This window comes from Phodopus roborovskii, unplaced genomic scaffold (genome assembly GCF_943737965.1).
Source record: "Phodopus roborovskii unplaced genomic scaffold, PHOROB, whole genome shotgun sequence".
NCBI lineage: Eukaryota > Metazoa > Chordata > Mammalia > Rodentia > Cricetidae > Phodopus > Phodopus roborovskii.
This window is the reverse complement of record NW_026126625.1, coordinates 7,139,835-7,152,698: the sequence shown is the minus strand read 5'-3', so window position 1 is coordinate 7,152,698 and position 12,864 is coordinate 7,139,835. Positions and strand designations below refer to the sequence as shown.

The 12,864-nt window shown below is 49.8% G+C and overlaps 1 protein-coding gene across 1 annotated transcript in view; it reads left to right on the top strand.

Annotated features, from left to right (window-relative positions):
• Ap3b2 (adaptor related protein complex 3 subunit beta 2) overlaps positions 1 to 11,232 on the top strand; it is a 32,783-nt gene extending 21,551 nt beyond the window's left edge. Inside the window, exons 15-26 of the mRNA XM_051206663.1 lie at positions 4,531 to 4,717; positions 5,752 to 5,870; positions 6,288 to 6,396; positions 6,792 to 6,897; positions 7,229 to 7,409; positions 7,544 to 7,604; positions 7,828 to 7,934; positions 8,114 to 8,342; positions 8,735 to 8,819; positions 9,044 to 9,141; positions 10,726 to 10,864; positions 10,994 to 11,232. Coding sequence (XP_051062620.1) covers positions 4,531 to 4,717; positions 5,752 to 5,870; positions 6,288 to 6,396; positions 6,792 to 6,897; positions 7,229 to 7,409; positions 7,544 to 7,604; positions 7,828 to 7,934; positions 8,114 to 8,342; positions 8,735 to 8,819; positions 9,044 to 9,141; positions 10,726 to 10,864; positions 10,994 to 11,144 — 1,572 coding nt within the window. The 3' untranslated portion in view covers positions 11,145 to 11,232. The remainder of the gene's footprint in view (positions 1 to 4,530; positions 4,718 to 5,751; positions 5,871 to 6,287; positions 6,397 to 6,791; positions 6,898 to 7,228; positions 7,410 to 7,543; positions 7,605 to 7,827; positions 7,935 to 8,113; positions 8,343 to 8,734; positions 8,820 to 9,043; positions 9,142 to 10,725; positions 10,865 to 10,993) is intronic.
• Positions 11,233 to 12,864: the final 1,632 nt, after the last annotated feature.

Here is a 12,864-nt window from a genome sequence, read left to right as displayed (position 1 = left end):
GTGTTCATGCTGATCGAGCTAAGGGAGGGGCTGGCATTGATGAGAGAACATGTATTCCAGGGGACAAAGCTTGGTGATGTCTGGCCTGTCTGTGCCAGGGTTAAGGCTGTGTTCTAGCCTGGGAGGTGTTGGTAACCAATACCCTTCAAAAGATAAAAGATTATAAGAGATACTCTAGTCAAGGATGTGGTTCAAGTAAGCTGGGACATAAGGGTGCTTAGAGCCTTTGGTGATCCAGGATTCCCTGAGATGGCTCTGGTGAATTCCAAGAATAAGGCAGAATGTGCAGGACTTTTCAAGGAGCTGTTGATTCCAAATGAGAGGAGAGTCCAGCAACACTGGTATTGGCAAACTGCTGCCCACAGGCTGAACCTGGCCTGTGGCTTGCTTTTCCAAATATTTCAATTGGAGCCTATGGGTGTATTTGTGCTACAGTGGTAGAGTTGACTGCTTTGAAGCAGTATATATGACCTATAAAACCTAAAACTCTCTGGCCCTTTGCAAAAAATGTTTGCAGATCCTTCAAGCAAAAATATCTGGATGAATGGATCAGGTCTACAGTAAAGCTATAGCCTGAGATTGCAGTGTACCTTAAATGGGGCTCTTTTGCCAGCACATGGCATCTTTTTTTTTTTTTTTTTTTTTTTTTTTTTTGTGAGAAGTTTTATTAGAAAGGGGAGGAAAGTGAGGGGGAGGGGAAGAGAAAATAGACAGAGACACTGGGGGGTCAGAAGAGAAGAGAGAGAGTGCACATGGCATCTTTATTTTAGTGAGAAGTTTTATTAGAAAGGGGCGTGAAGGGGATGGGAAGAGAAAAGAGATAAAGAGACATAGAGACACCAGGAGCAGAAAAGAGAGAGAGAGCACACATGGCATCTTTACTGGTTCCTTTGATTCATAGTGCTTGGCATGCGTCTGGGGACTCGAGTTGAGATAGACTGGACCACCAAGTGCCAGAACTCTGGTCAGGAGTCAGATAGGAGGACAGTACCTACATGTAGGGGCAGCAAAGTACTGGGTCTGTCTGTATCAGTGTTGTGGGGAATCAGTCTGCAGAGAGGGAGCAGCACGGGGAACCAAATGTGTGTGTGCCGTCTTGTTTGGAAGGGAGGAAGGAGCAGGTCGGAGGAACACTTGGGAAAAGGAATGAGGACTGAGGTGTCACTTGGTATTAGAACACTTGCTTAGCATGCAGGAAACTCTGGTCTTCTGGGTTCAATCCCCAACAGCTGAAGAAGGCAAACCAAGCAAAGGGCACAATCAGTGCTCAAGTAGCGGGGAGTGTGCATGCCCAGAATTAAGCCAGGGTCCTGAGGCCGCTGTGTTTTTATAAGCTTGGGCCTGTCCACATGGCAGTTGTCACTGTCATGGTGGATGGTGACAATTGACAAGGACTTTGACTTCTTTTCTTATTCCCTCCTCTTACTTGCCTTCTTCCTCTTCTTCCTCCTTTTCTTTTTAGAGACAGGGTCTCTGTGTAATAGTCCTGGCTGTCCTGGGACTCACTTTGTAGATAGACTAGGCTGGCCTCATAATCACAGAGATCCTCCTGCCTCTGCCTCCTGAGTGCACCCACCACTTGTGTGTGAGCCATCACACCTGGGTGATCATTGACTTCTTTCCTGGATTCTTTGATTCACAGTGGTTAGTGTTAGCCCCAGGGATGCAAGCAAGGGAGGCGTGATGGGAGATGTCATTCTGTATATGTTTCTCATACTGGTTAATAATAAAGCACTGTTGCCCAATAGGAAAGGAAGATAGGAGGGACTAGGAGACAAGGAGGGAATAGGAAGTGGTAAAGAGGAGTCAGGATGGAGAGTCTGGAGAGAACAGAACCGCCATTCCTCCACTCTCGGTAAGACCACATGGAAATACATAGAAATGGGTTAATAATTAAGACAGAGCTAGCCGATTAGAAACTAGCACCTAGCCAATAACATTGTATCAAATACAGAGTCCCTATGCATTATTTGGGGCTGGCGGCGTGGCAGCAGGACAAGACCAGGCGGCGGGCGGAAAAACCGTACTCCTTACAGAGGCGGGACCACCAAGCTTTAGGACTGAATAGTCATCACTGCTAACTACATGTGTATGCGTGCATTCACTCTGCCATCCTCTTTCCTAGATGTTCCCTGAGCCTCAGGTAGTCATGGTGATGTCACATTTTAATCCTTTAAGATTTCCGTAGTTTCATAACAAATTACTATCAACTTAGTGGCTTAAAATAACACAAATATTTTCTTTCAGCTTTTATGGGTTGAGAACCTGGTATGACTCAGTTGAGTCTTATGCAAGACTGTCCTGGGAGTATAGGCCAAGGCTGGGTTTCCACCTGGAGGCTGTGCTGAGGACAGGTTCTCTTCCCAGCTCACACAGTGTCAGGTTCACTTCCCAGATCACATAATGTCAGCAGTGCTGTGGCTGTAGATCCAAGGCCCTGACTTCTTGCTGCTAGACACTACTTTCAATTTTAGAGGCTGTCTTTAGTTCCTTCCATGTGAGCCTCCCAATGTGGCCACTTAATTTTTCTAATCCACAAGGGACAAAGTCTCTAGAGCCTTCATACTAGCAACAGGGTGCCTTTGCCACATTCCAAAGTCTCAGGCCTTGCTTAAAATTCTAGGTTCTAGAATTTATATAGTGTTGATGAGAAGTTGTATTTTAATTTTTTTTTTTTTTGATTAGTCAGCTTGAGTGCAAGTTAGCATGAAAGTTAACACAGGTCATTGAGAGTGCCCCATAGTGTTCTTCCCTGGCAGCTGGACTCCTTGTCGAAAGGAGTTTTTGGTACACCAACACCTGGAGCATAGGTTCTCTTGGATAGCCTAATGCTGCTGCATCTTAATAACATGTTGACCATTTTTGGCTGGTCAGATGGTCAGACGGGAAAGGTAGGCCTGTGGTGAGGTCCACCGTAGTGGCATCCCGTATTCGTGTTTCTGGCTCTGTTGTATTGGGAGAATCTACAGTGCAATCATGGTGCTGTACAGGAGGGACTGAACTGAATGGGAGGCATCAGAGGACGTAGTGTGGCTAAGAGTGGAGACACAGGGGTCCCTCAAGTGACAGGGGGCAGTTCTGCCACAAAAGCAGCCCTGATCTGGAGATCTCCGCCTCTCTCTGGTATCTACTTGATACTAGTCAAGCCTAAGGTTGGATGTGATAGTGTATCAATACAAATCTTCAGGATCCCGGAGTCATTCCAAGGTTCTGTCTTGCTACCTGCACATGCTCTAGTGTTAGCTATTTGATGATTTTGATCTTGGTCACAGGAAAGAGACACAGAGATCCGGGTCAAAGGCAGGCAAAGACAGGAGGGGGACAGATGGGCCTCTGCTCCAGACTGGATACAGTACCTATGGGCTCCTCGGCGAGAAGCCGCCACTCCCTGACTGTTTCTCTTTGACGTGAGACAATGGTACCTGCCACTCAGAAGGACTGTAGAGATGACTGAAGCACCTGCCGCAGTGCTTGGCTCCAGAAAGTCCTTCATAAATGGGGGCAGCCACCACTGTCATCATGTGACTGGGACAGTCTCTGAGACTTTTGGTCCTCAGAAAAAGCTGCAGACTGTGGACTCTACAGGACTTCAGAAAACCTAGAATTGTCTAGGGGACAGGCTGGTATTGTTGTTTGTTATTTTGACTCTTTTGGCTTTTTGAGGGGGGCCCACCACTTAGCTCCCAAGGAAGTCACACATGGAAGCTTATTCTTAGTTGTGAAATGTGTAGCCTTAGCTTGTTTCTAGCCAGCTTTGCTTATTTTTAAATTAATCCGTCTAGGACTTTCCTGCTCCCTCTGTAAATCTTACTCTTACTCCGTGGGTGCTGTGTAACTGGGTGGCTGGGTGGCTGGGTGGCTGGCCACCGATGTCCTCCTTTCCTTGTTCTTTCTTTTTGCTCCCTGGTTCTCCTTCTGTTTATACTCTGCCTGCCAGCCCCACCTGTCCTTGCTCCGGCCTCACTGTTGGCCATTCAGCTCTTTATTAGGACCACTAGATGTTTAGACAGGCTCAGTAACACAGCTTCACAGAGTTGAACAAATGCAGCATAAACGAAAGTTACACATCCCCAACAGACTGGAATCTCTGAGCCACCCACCCCCAGCTGTTCAGGATCTGTTCTGTGTGTTGACAGTGCCTGTCAAAGAGCCCCTTATGGTCTTGATTCTCTGGAGGGGTTGTGGAGCCCAGGAATCACTAGAGGTCTCACAATGTTCTAGGCCTCTGCTAACCCTGTTATGCCAGAGTAAACAGGTTGGCTGGCCTGGATCACTAGGGACCAGAAATCAGAAGAGTAGGATCTGGGACCAAGAGGTAGGAGAGGGCAAACTCATTTGCTGGCCCAAGGCAGCTGTGACAGTTGGGGTCAGAAGTCAGAGCCAGAAAGCTGAAATGTAGGGCCTGGAAGCAGGGAAGGTAGGAGGAAAGTTGGCTGATGTGCATGAGCAAGAATCTCCTCTCCTTGGTTCCAAGTCTCCTGGGTCCCCACCCTCTGCCGGCTGCTGAGCTACCCTCTCTTCTCTCCTCAGACCAAGCTCCTCACCCAGTATGTGCTGAGTCTGGCCAAGTATGACCAGAACTATGATATCCGAGATCGAGCCCGCTTTACCCGGCAGCTCATCGTTCCTTCAGACCAGGGTGGAACCCTCAGCCGCCATGCCAAGAAACTCTTCCTGGCCCCTAAGCCAGCCCCTATCTTGGAGTCATCCTTCAAAGGTGGGAGCAGGAACCAGGTTAACCCTCCTGGGAGACAGAAGGCAGGAAATGGCTCTGTCCAGAGTCTAGGCCTTCATCCAAGGCCATAGCCTTAGCCAGACACTAAGCTCTTATGTGTAGAACTGGTCCTCTTCCACATCCCTCCTGAGCAGGCTTTGGACTTGGAATTCTACACTAAGATGTTAAGTACCAAGGACCTGGGAAGGCAGGCAGTAGAGCATGCAAAGGAGAGAGCCATATTCTAACAATCCTGAGGATGCCCTCACTCGAGGTCAGCCCAAGTCTCCCATCTCCAGGCTCTCAGCCTCTGCTCATAGTTGTGACCTGCGAAGTAGGGTTGCTTCAGCTGCCTCTTTAGCCCTAGGATCCAAAGCCAGGGCCTAACCAAAAAATGCTTCCTGTGCAGAGCCTGATTTTCCTGGTGCTTTTGCATTTTTTTCCTCTCCTGGGCTGTAGAGGTTGAGGTAGGACAGTGGTGTAAATCTCCTGGGATGCTGGACAGCCCTGAAACCATCTTCATGTCTCTGTTACTGTTCTACACCATCTGTCCACTGTGAACCTAATTCTCCCACTCCATTTCTGACTGCACACCCCTCCCCATGAATGCAGAGGCTCACTAGACCTGTCTCCTCCCCCTTGGCTAGCCTGGCCAGCCTCTTCTTTACCCTGTCCCAGGTTAGACCTCTTTCTAAGCCTGGCTATGCCCTGGAGGGGAGGCCCATTCACACTTGGCCTCCCCATAGATACCTAAGCAGCCAGACCAGCAGCATCTCTGACCCTGGAGTCTTCTCCCTTAACACCTGTGTACATTCTTTAGTCTCTGTCCTGGACTGACTAGAAAGCTTTTTCTCCCAGCATACAGGCCTGTGTGTAGTCAGGTATAGGAGTCACTAGGGGGTCTGTCTATCGGTTTCCCTTGCCCAGCTTGGGAATCTCCACCAGAATCAGCACCCAGTCCTACCCAGGAAACAAATACCCCTGCCTCAAGCATTGTTCACTGTCACTACTGGCCTAACTTGTAAACCTGTCTTCAGATCGTGACCATTTCCAACTGGGCTCATTGTCCCACCTGCTCAATGCAAAGGCTACAGGCTACCAGGAGCTCCCAGACTGGCCAGAGGAAGCCCCAGACCCATCTGTGCGCAATGTAGAGGTCAGAAGCTTTGGCGAGTGTGTGCGCGTGTGTGATTACACTACATTTGTGTGTGTTGGGTAAGGGACAGCAGCAGGGACTCCTGACAGTGTTGTACCAGTCCTCCTGATGCCCTCCCCACATACAGGAAGAAGACCTCTCCCTTATTGAGACCCACGTGGGCCTGTTGGGCGAATACACTGAGGTTCCCTCTGTGTGCCGTGTACTCTCCTCTCTCTCTCTCCCTGTGTGCTGTGCCCTAGGCGTTTTCTCCATGGCTGGGTCCTTTCCCTGTGGACTATACATCTCCATTTTCTCTACGGGGTCAGGCCCAAGTAGGGAACCGAGGAGAGACGTAGTGATGGGTGCAAAGGGCATGGACTTTCCTTCCCCCTCCTCCAACCATGAGGAAATGGTCCCTACTCATGACATCTTCAGGTACCGGAATGGACCAAGTGCTCAAACCGGGAAAAGAGGAAGGAGAAAGAAAAGCCTTTCTACTCTGACTCTGAGGGGGAGTCTGGCCCCACCGAGTCTGCAGACAGTGGTGAGTAGAGGGGTAGAACTTCCTGCCATTCAGGACAGTCTTGCCCATGTGCATGCCTGTGTGATGGAGCATGCTCTATATGTGTGTTTATATGGTTGGCAACCAAGGACATGTACTTGCTTACGGACCACAAGCCAGTGTCCATTCTCAAATGTGTGTGCTGTGCAAGTGACACTTCTTTGTGTGTGCCCATCCATGTGTTCGAAGTCTCAGTTGGCATCTAGGGTTGGGGCAGGTCAGATGGAGTTAAAGCTTCAGTTCTGAGTCTGGAGCTGGAAAAAAAAAAAAAAAACAGCTCAAGACACAGAAAGGCCTACACATGAAGGGGTGGGCCTTCATTATTGCTGGTGGGGGCTTCACATGCAGCAGGGAGTCCCGACGCATTTCCTCCACAGAGCCTGAGTCTGAGAGTGAGTCCGAGAGCAAGAGCAGCAGTGAGGAGTCCAGCAGTGACTCAGACAATGAAGACGACGATGAAGAGAAAGGAGGAGGCAGCGAGAGGTAAGTGGGGGATCCAGGTCTCTAGGAGGTCCCCGAGCTTCCCACGAGGTGCTGAGAGCCTGCATCTCTTCTTCATCTCTGGTTGCTCTGCCTGACTACCAAAGTCTAGGAGGTCTTAAAGACCTCATGGGAGTGGCAGAGAGGTAACCAGGGGCTTGGGGCCTGAAATGGCACCAGCTAGGTTAAAGCTCTTCTGGATGAGGTCTAAGAAGTAGACACAGGCTCGGCTGGCCCAGAGTCTGCACTTCCACTTTTCAGGGCTTCTCCTGTTCTGTGAGACAAGGAGCGTGTCCCAGCCTGACCTTAGCCTCCCATTCTCACTCCCCTTTAGTGAACAGGGTGAGGAGGAAGCTGGGAAGAAGATGATGACGAAGAAGAAGGTGTCAGAGGGACACAGGGAGGGCTCATCATCAGAGGAGGGCAGTGGCTCCAGCAGCAGCTCCTCAGAGTCTGAGGTGACGTCAGAGTCCGAGGAGGAGCAGGCTGAACCTGCCTCCTGGAGGAAGAAAACAGTAAGAGCATCCTTCCTATCCTGTGGGCCAGACACCTTCCCCCATTCAGAACACACAGTGATGCCTCCCCCCACCCCAGAGAAGGCCAGGGTGCCCCTCTTCCTCCTATCTCCTCCCCTTTTTTTCTCTTTTAGCCTCCCAGCGGCAAGAGTGCCCCTGTAGCCAAGGAGATTTCCCTGCTTGACCTAGAGGACTGTGAGTTTGGATGGAGATTGCATGGGGAAGGGAGCCCAGTGTGACATAGGAGGCTCCAGGCCAGGTCTCTGAGGTCTGGGGTGTCTGTCCCACTGGTGTCAAGCTGGTTTCTGGGAGTGTGTCTTCCACTGTCTATGGTACTGAACTTTTCTCCTTGAGGCCTGGGCTCCTTTCAACCCAATTTCCTCATTACTCATCTTTCTTTCTCCCCATCCCCTTCCAGTTACCCCTCCTAGTGTCCAGCCTGTGTCTCCTCCCATGGTTGTGTCTACCAGTTTGGCTGCTGACCTGGAGGGCCTGACACTCACAGACTCCTCTCTGGTGCCTTCAGTGAGTTGGGGAAGGACTTGGCTTTATGCTGTATCCTGAGCTGTGGGTATGTGTAGTAGGAGGTGGGTGTGGTGATTGGGATACCATTAAATCCGAATTTTTCGGGGTGGCCTTAGGTAAGAAAATTGGGACTGGCTGTTCTTTGTCTTATTTCTGCATTCCCTTTTCTTCCCCTCCAGCTGCTGAGTCCAGTGTCCAGCATTGGGAAGCAGGAGCTGCTGCACCGGGTAGCTGGAGAGGGACTGGCTGCGGACTATGCCTTCAGCCGCCAGCCTTTCTCTGGAGATCCCCACATGGTGTCTATACACATCTACTTCTCCAACAACTCTGAGACTCCCATCAAGGGCCTGCATGTGGGCACTCCCAAGCTTCCTGCTGGCATCAGCATCCAAGAATTCCCTGAAATTGGTACAGAGGGCCTTGGGCAGGGTAGAGGAGGGGGCCTATAGGCAGGTTCAGTTTTTCTGTAGTTGCTGATAGCATCTTAGGGTCAAGCCAGGTGCCCTGCTGTGGGGGAACAGAGGTGGCATCTAATATGCCCCACACCATGGTAGATAAGATGGAGTAATAAATAAACAAGTTTATGTTAGGGCATGAGGTTACTGAGAAGATTATAGAGTGGATGAGGAAAAGGTACTTGGCTTCAAGAAGAAGCCAATAGCAGTCTCCAGGGACCCAGAAAGTCTGGAACCTACAGAGAGCTAATCTGTTCTGATAGGGGAGAGAGACTGGAGCCACACTGGGTTCCAGAATAATCATGACCTTTCCTGTTCCCTCATTGCTTTCTTTACATCACTCAGAGTCCCTGGCACCTGGAGAATCTACCACCGCTGTGATGGGCATTAACTTCTGTGACTCTACCCAGGCAGCCAACTTCCAGCTGTGGTATGTGCCCAACCCATGTAGTGGTGAGAGAGTGAGATGGAGAGGGGCAGGGTCTGAGAGAACCAGAGGTGGAAGGTGGTAGGTGGGGCCATATCGAGTTCTATGGGGCTGGCTGCCATTCCAGCCCTAGGTCTTACCTCACCCTTCTGCCTCGAGGTGAGATGGGAATGAGGCGGGTGGATGCTGGCCTCATTTTTGCTCCTGTCTCCTTTTGCTTTTCCAAGCACCCAAACCCGACAGTTCTACGTATCCATTCAGCCACCTGTTGGGGAGCTGATGGCCCCTGTGTTCATGAGTGAGAATGAGTTCAAGAAGGAGCAGGGTGAGTGCTCCCTGTGGTAGATTGTGCACACACGTGGAAGTCTTCACAGAGACTGAGGCATGTGGTGAGGCTTGGGAACGTTTGCACCCAGCCCTAGCAAACATCCCAGTTGGGGAGACAGTGCATGCAGAGATATGGTGGAAAGTTTTAGGAACAGTTCTGTTTAGGACAGGGAGTCGCTGTCACAGGGAAGCACAAAGAACAAAACTGGAGGTGGGATGTTTGTCCTAGTTCTGAGAAGTCCTGAATGCTGTGCTAAAGGCTTTTGGTCCTAGGATTCCAGAGTGAGAAGGGGTCCAGAAGTTACTGGGGGGAAAAGACCCTCTGGCAGTGGAGGAGTTGGGGAAGCAGGAGAAAGGCTCTGTCCTCTGCTCCAGAAAGAACATTCTGGTAACACTCACAGTTAAGAGCAGAGAAGCAAAAGAAGGTAGCACTACATCAGGGGAGGAGACGCGAGGCTTCACACAGCTCTGGCCTCAGCTGGGAAGGGGGAAGCTACAAATGTTTGTCCCGAGAGGGAGAGGAGATGGATCACAGTCTGATGCTAGAATCCCTGACTTGACATGGAGATGAGCAGCAACCTCCCACCCAGAGCAGGTGGTGAGCATTTACTGCAATGGGTCAGAAAGTGTTTAAGGCTTCGAGAGTCATGTGGTCTGTATTGTAATAACTTAGCTTCTCTGCTGTCAAATAAAACAGCCACAGAGAATACTTAACTGAATGAATGTGGCTGTGTTTTCAGTAACATTTTATTTATAAGTTTGGGAAATTTCAATTTTGTTTAATTTTCAAGTTTCAAGAAATGCTCATCTTCTGTTGCAAGCCATTCGGGCCATCTTTGGCTTAGAGTCTAAAATTTGTCAAACCCCTGATCTAGAAGAAAGAATAAGGCAGGCAAGAGAAGAGCCTGCTTGGTTTTGGTGAAAGGCCATTTTGAAGTGCATTTGGGGAGGTGTTAGGGTGTGATTGAATATATAGGTCTGTGCTTAGCAAACACCTGAAGGCTGGAGTCACAAGCTTAGAGGTGGGAATGGAAGCTGTGAGTGTGGGTGACATCACTCTGACAGAGAGGCAGTGGTGGCATGGGTGAGGGGTTGAGAAGCAAAGGCAGAATCTTACAGAAACCCTACCGTTTACAGGAGAAAGGGGAAGGGAGGGAGCAGAGAGAGATGACAGGGCAGAAAGGTGCTGTGGGGCCTGCAGGTTGCAGTGACCAAACTCCTCCAGATTGGCATGCCAGCCTCAGGGAGAGGTTACTGAAGATGGACAGGACAGTTGCAGTGGCTCCAGGAAGACTTTGGAATCCCCTTTGGGATTTGGAGGACCTTGGCTATGAATAGGAAGAGCAGGGCACCAACATGAAGGACTCTCTCCCTCTCGAAAGGAGTGCTCAGAAATGGGTAGGCCTGAGCATGACCAGAGTGATGCACAGTGGCATGGCATGATGACGTTGCTGGCCCAGAGTGGAGGGTGTGAGAGACACAGGGCAAGTGCCAGTTTCCTGAAATGAGAGAAGAATGGAGAAGCTTCAGAGGAAGGAGAGAGGTCAAATAGAAGGCTGATAGGGGTGACCTCTGCCCCCAGGAAAGCTGACAGGCATGAATGAGATCACAGAGAAGCTCGCACTGCCTGACACCTGTCGGAGTGACCACATGGTGGTGCAGAAAGTGACGGCCACTGCCAACCTGGGTCGTGTTCCTTGTGGGACATCTGATGAGTACAGGTACTAGTAGAGGGCAGAGGTGGCTCTGCTGGAGCCTGGCTTGAAGGAGGCCCCGAGCCCCAGGGCCGAGCCGCTTCCAGTCCCCCTCGGCGGCCCTCCTCCCACCCCCTTCCTCCGCTCCCACCTCAGGTTTGCAGGGAGGACACTGACTAGTGGGAGCTTGGTCCTGCTGACTCTGGATGCCCGGCCAGCTGGACCTGCCCAGCTGACTGTCAACAGTGAGAAGATGGTGATTGGCACCATGCTGGTGAAGGATGTGATACAGGCTCTGATCCAGTGACTCCTCAGCATTGTGACCTATCCCTCCCTGTCACATTGGCTCATCCATCTCTCTCCTCTACTTTTCTCCCTCCCTCGTCCCTTCCTCCCTCCTAGTGTGGGGGCATTGTCTCCTTCCCACCTGCTTCCAATGAGTTCCTTAGTGACTCTGCAGAGAAAGACAGTAGCTGCTTTCAGCAATCCCTTGTCTCAGCATTCTTTAGGTATTTATGTAGTAAAGCCTCAATAAAATGTCTTCTCCCTGGGTTCTGGCTCGCCTTTCCTTCTATGGGATTGGGGAGAACTACTAATAGTGACCTTGTAGGGAAAGCCGGTCATGGCTCTCAGGGAGACTCTGGTTGGTATCTGAAGTGACCACCTCTAAGGAGGAGTGTGTTGACTTCTCTGAGCACGAGACATCTAGGGAATCATGGGCAGGTAGAGCTAGAAGAATTCCTCAGTTTCAACTGGGTGTGGTGTCACTGGCCTGGAATTTTAGCATCTTCAAAGTGGAGGCAGGAGGGCCAGAAGTTCAGGGTTGTCTTCAGCTACATAAATCCAAAGTCGACCTGACCTGACTGCATGATCTTTGTCTCAATAATAATAATAATAATAATAATAATAATAATAATAATAATAATCTTGGTCTCTTTTTTCTTTATATTTGTGTGTGACTATTGCATGTTTGTGGACACACTGCAGTATGTGTACACATAATTGTAAGTGTGTGTGTGCACACATGTTCATGTCAGTCTCAAGTTGGTGTTGGTCATCATTCTTGCTCATTCTTCCAACTTATTCGTTGAGGCAGGGTCTCTCAATCACACTCAAAGCTCACTGATATTGTTAGTGTTCCTAACCAGCTCACTCTGGGGAATCTTGTCTCCAACTTCCCAGGCTGGAATTAAAGGTAGACTGCCATGCACGTACAGTATTTTTGTGGTTTTGGGGTCTCCCCACTTGCCTGGCACGTTAACCTCTGAGCCAGCTTCCCAGCCCTCTCCCCACAGTCCTTTTCTAAGTCTGAGCAGAAGCAAGTCCCATCAGTGGCTGGCAGTTCGCCTTGGTTTCCCTCATAAGCCCTTTGGGAAGAAGGGACTTATCATATGGGGAATTCCCCAAATGTACAGTGCAGTTCAAAATACATCAATTATATGTGGATAGAGGGCCTGAAGCTTTGCTCCCTTCCCAGCTTGGGAGATGACCCAATTGGCCATCTTAGTGGAGGAGGAAGATATATAGCCACACTTCTCAAGATACCTTTCTTCAGTCTCTTGGGGATGCAGTTCACAAATAGATCCAGGACCCATCAGGTTAGCCAAGCAAAGGTGCTTGCTTCCAAGCCTAATGACCCAAGTCAATCCCAGAGAAGCACCTGGTGGAAGGGGTGAGCCAGTTCCTTTTAGTTGTCTCCTGCTTTCCACACTTGTGCTGTGGCATCACAGCCCCCCCCCCATCCCAGGACACATATGTAAAAATACATGTAGAAAAAATGTAAATGTAATAAGGAAGCAGTCTTTAACATTTAAAAAAAATGGCAACAACAAACACAAATCCTGATTCTAAGCACTCGGTCCTGAGTATCCGCCAAGGCCCCTCGAGTACCTGACACCAAATAGTGAGGATTAGAGCCTCCACACCTGTGACAAACCTGGGGGCCTCCCCTGACACCTTTCCTGAGTGAGCAATAGGAATCCAATAACCATGTGTTCAACCAGAGAAAAAAGTTATGATCAAATAAG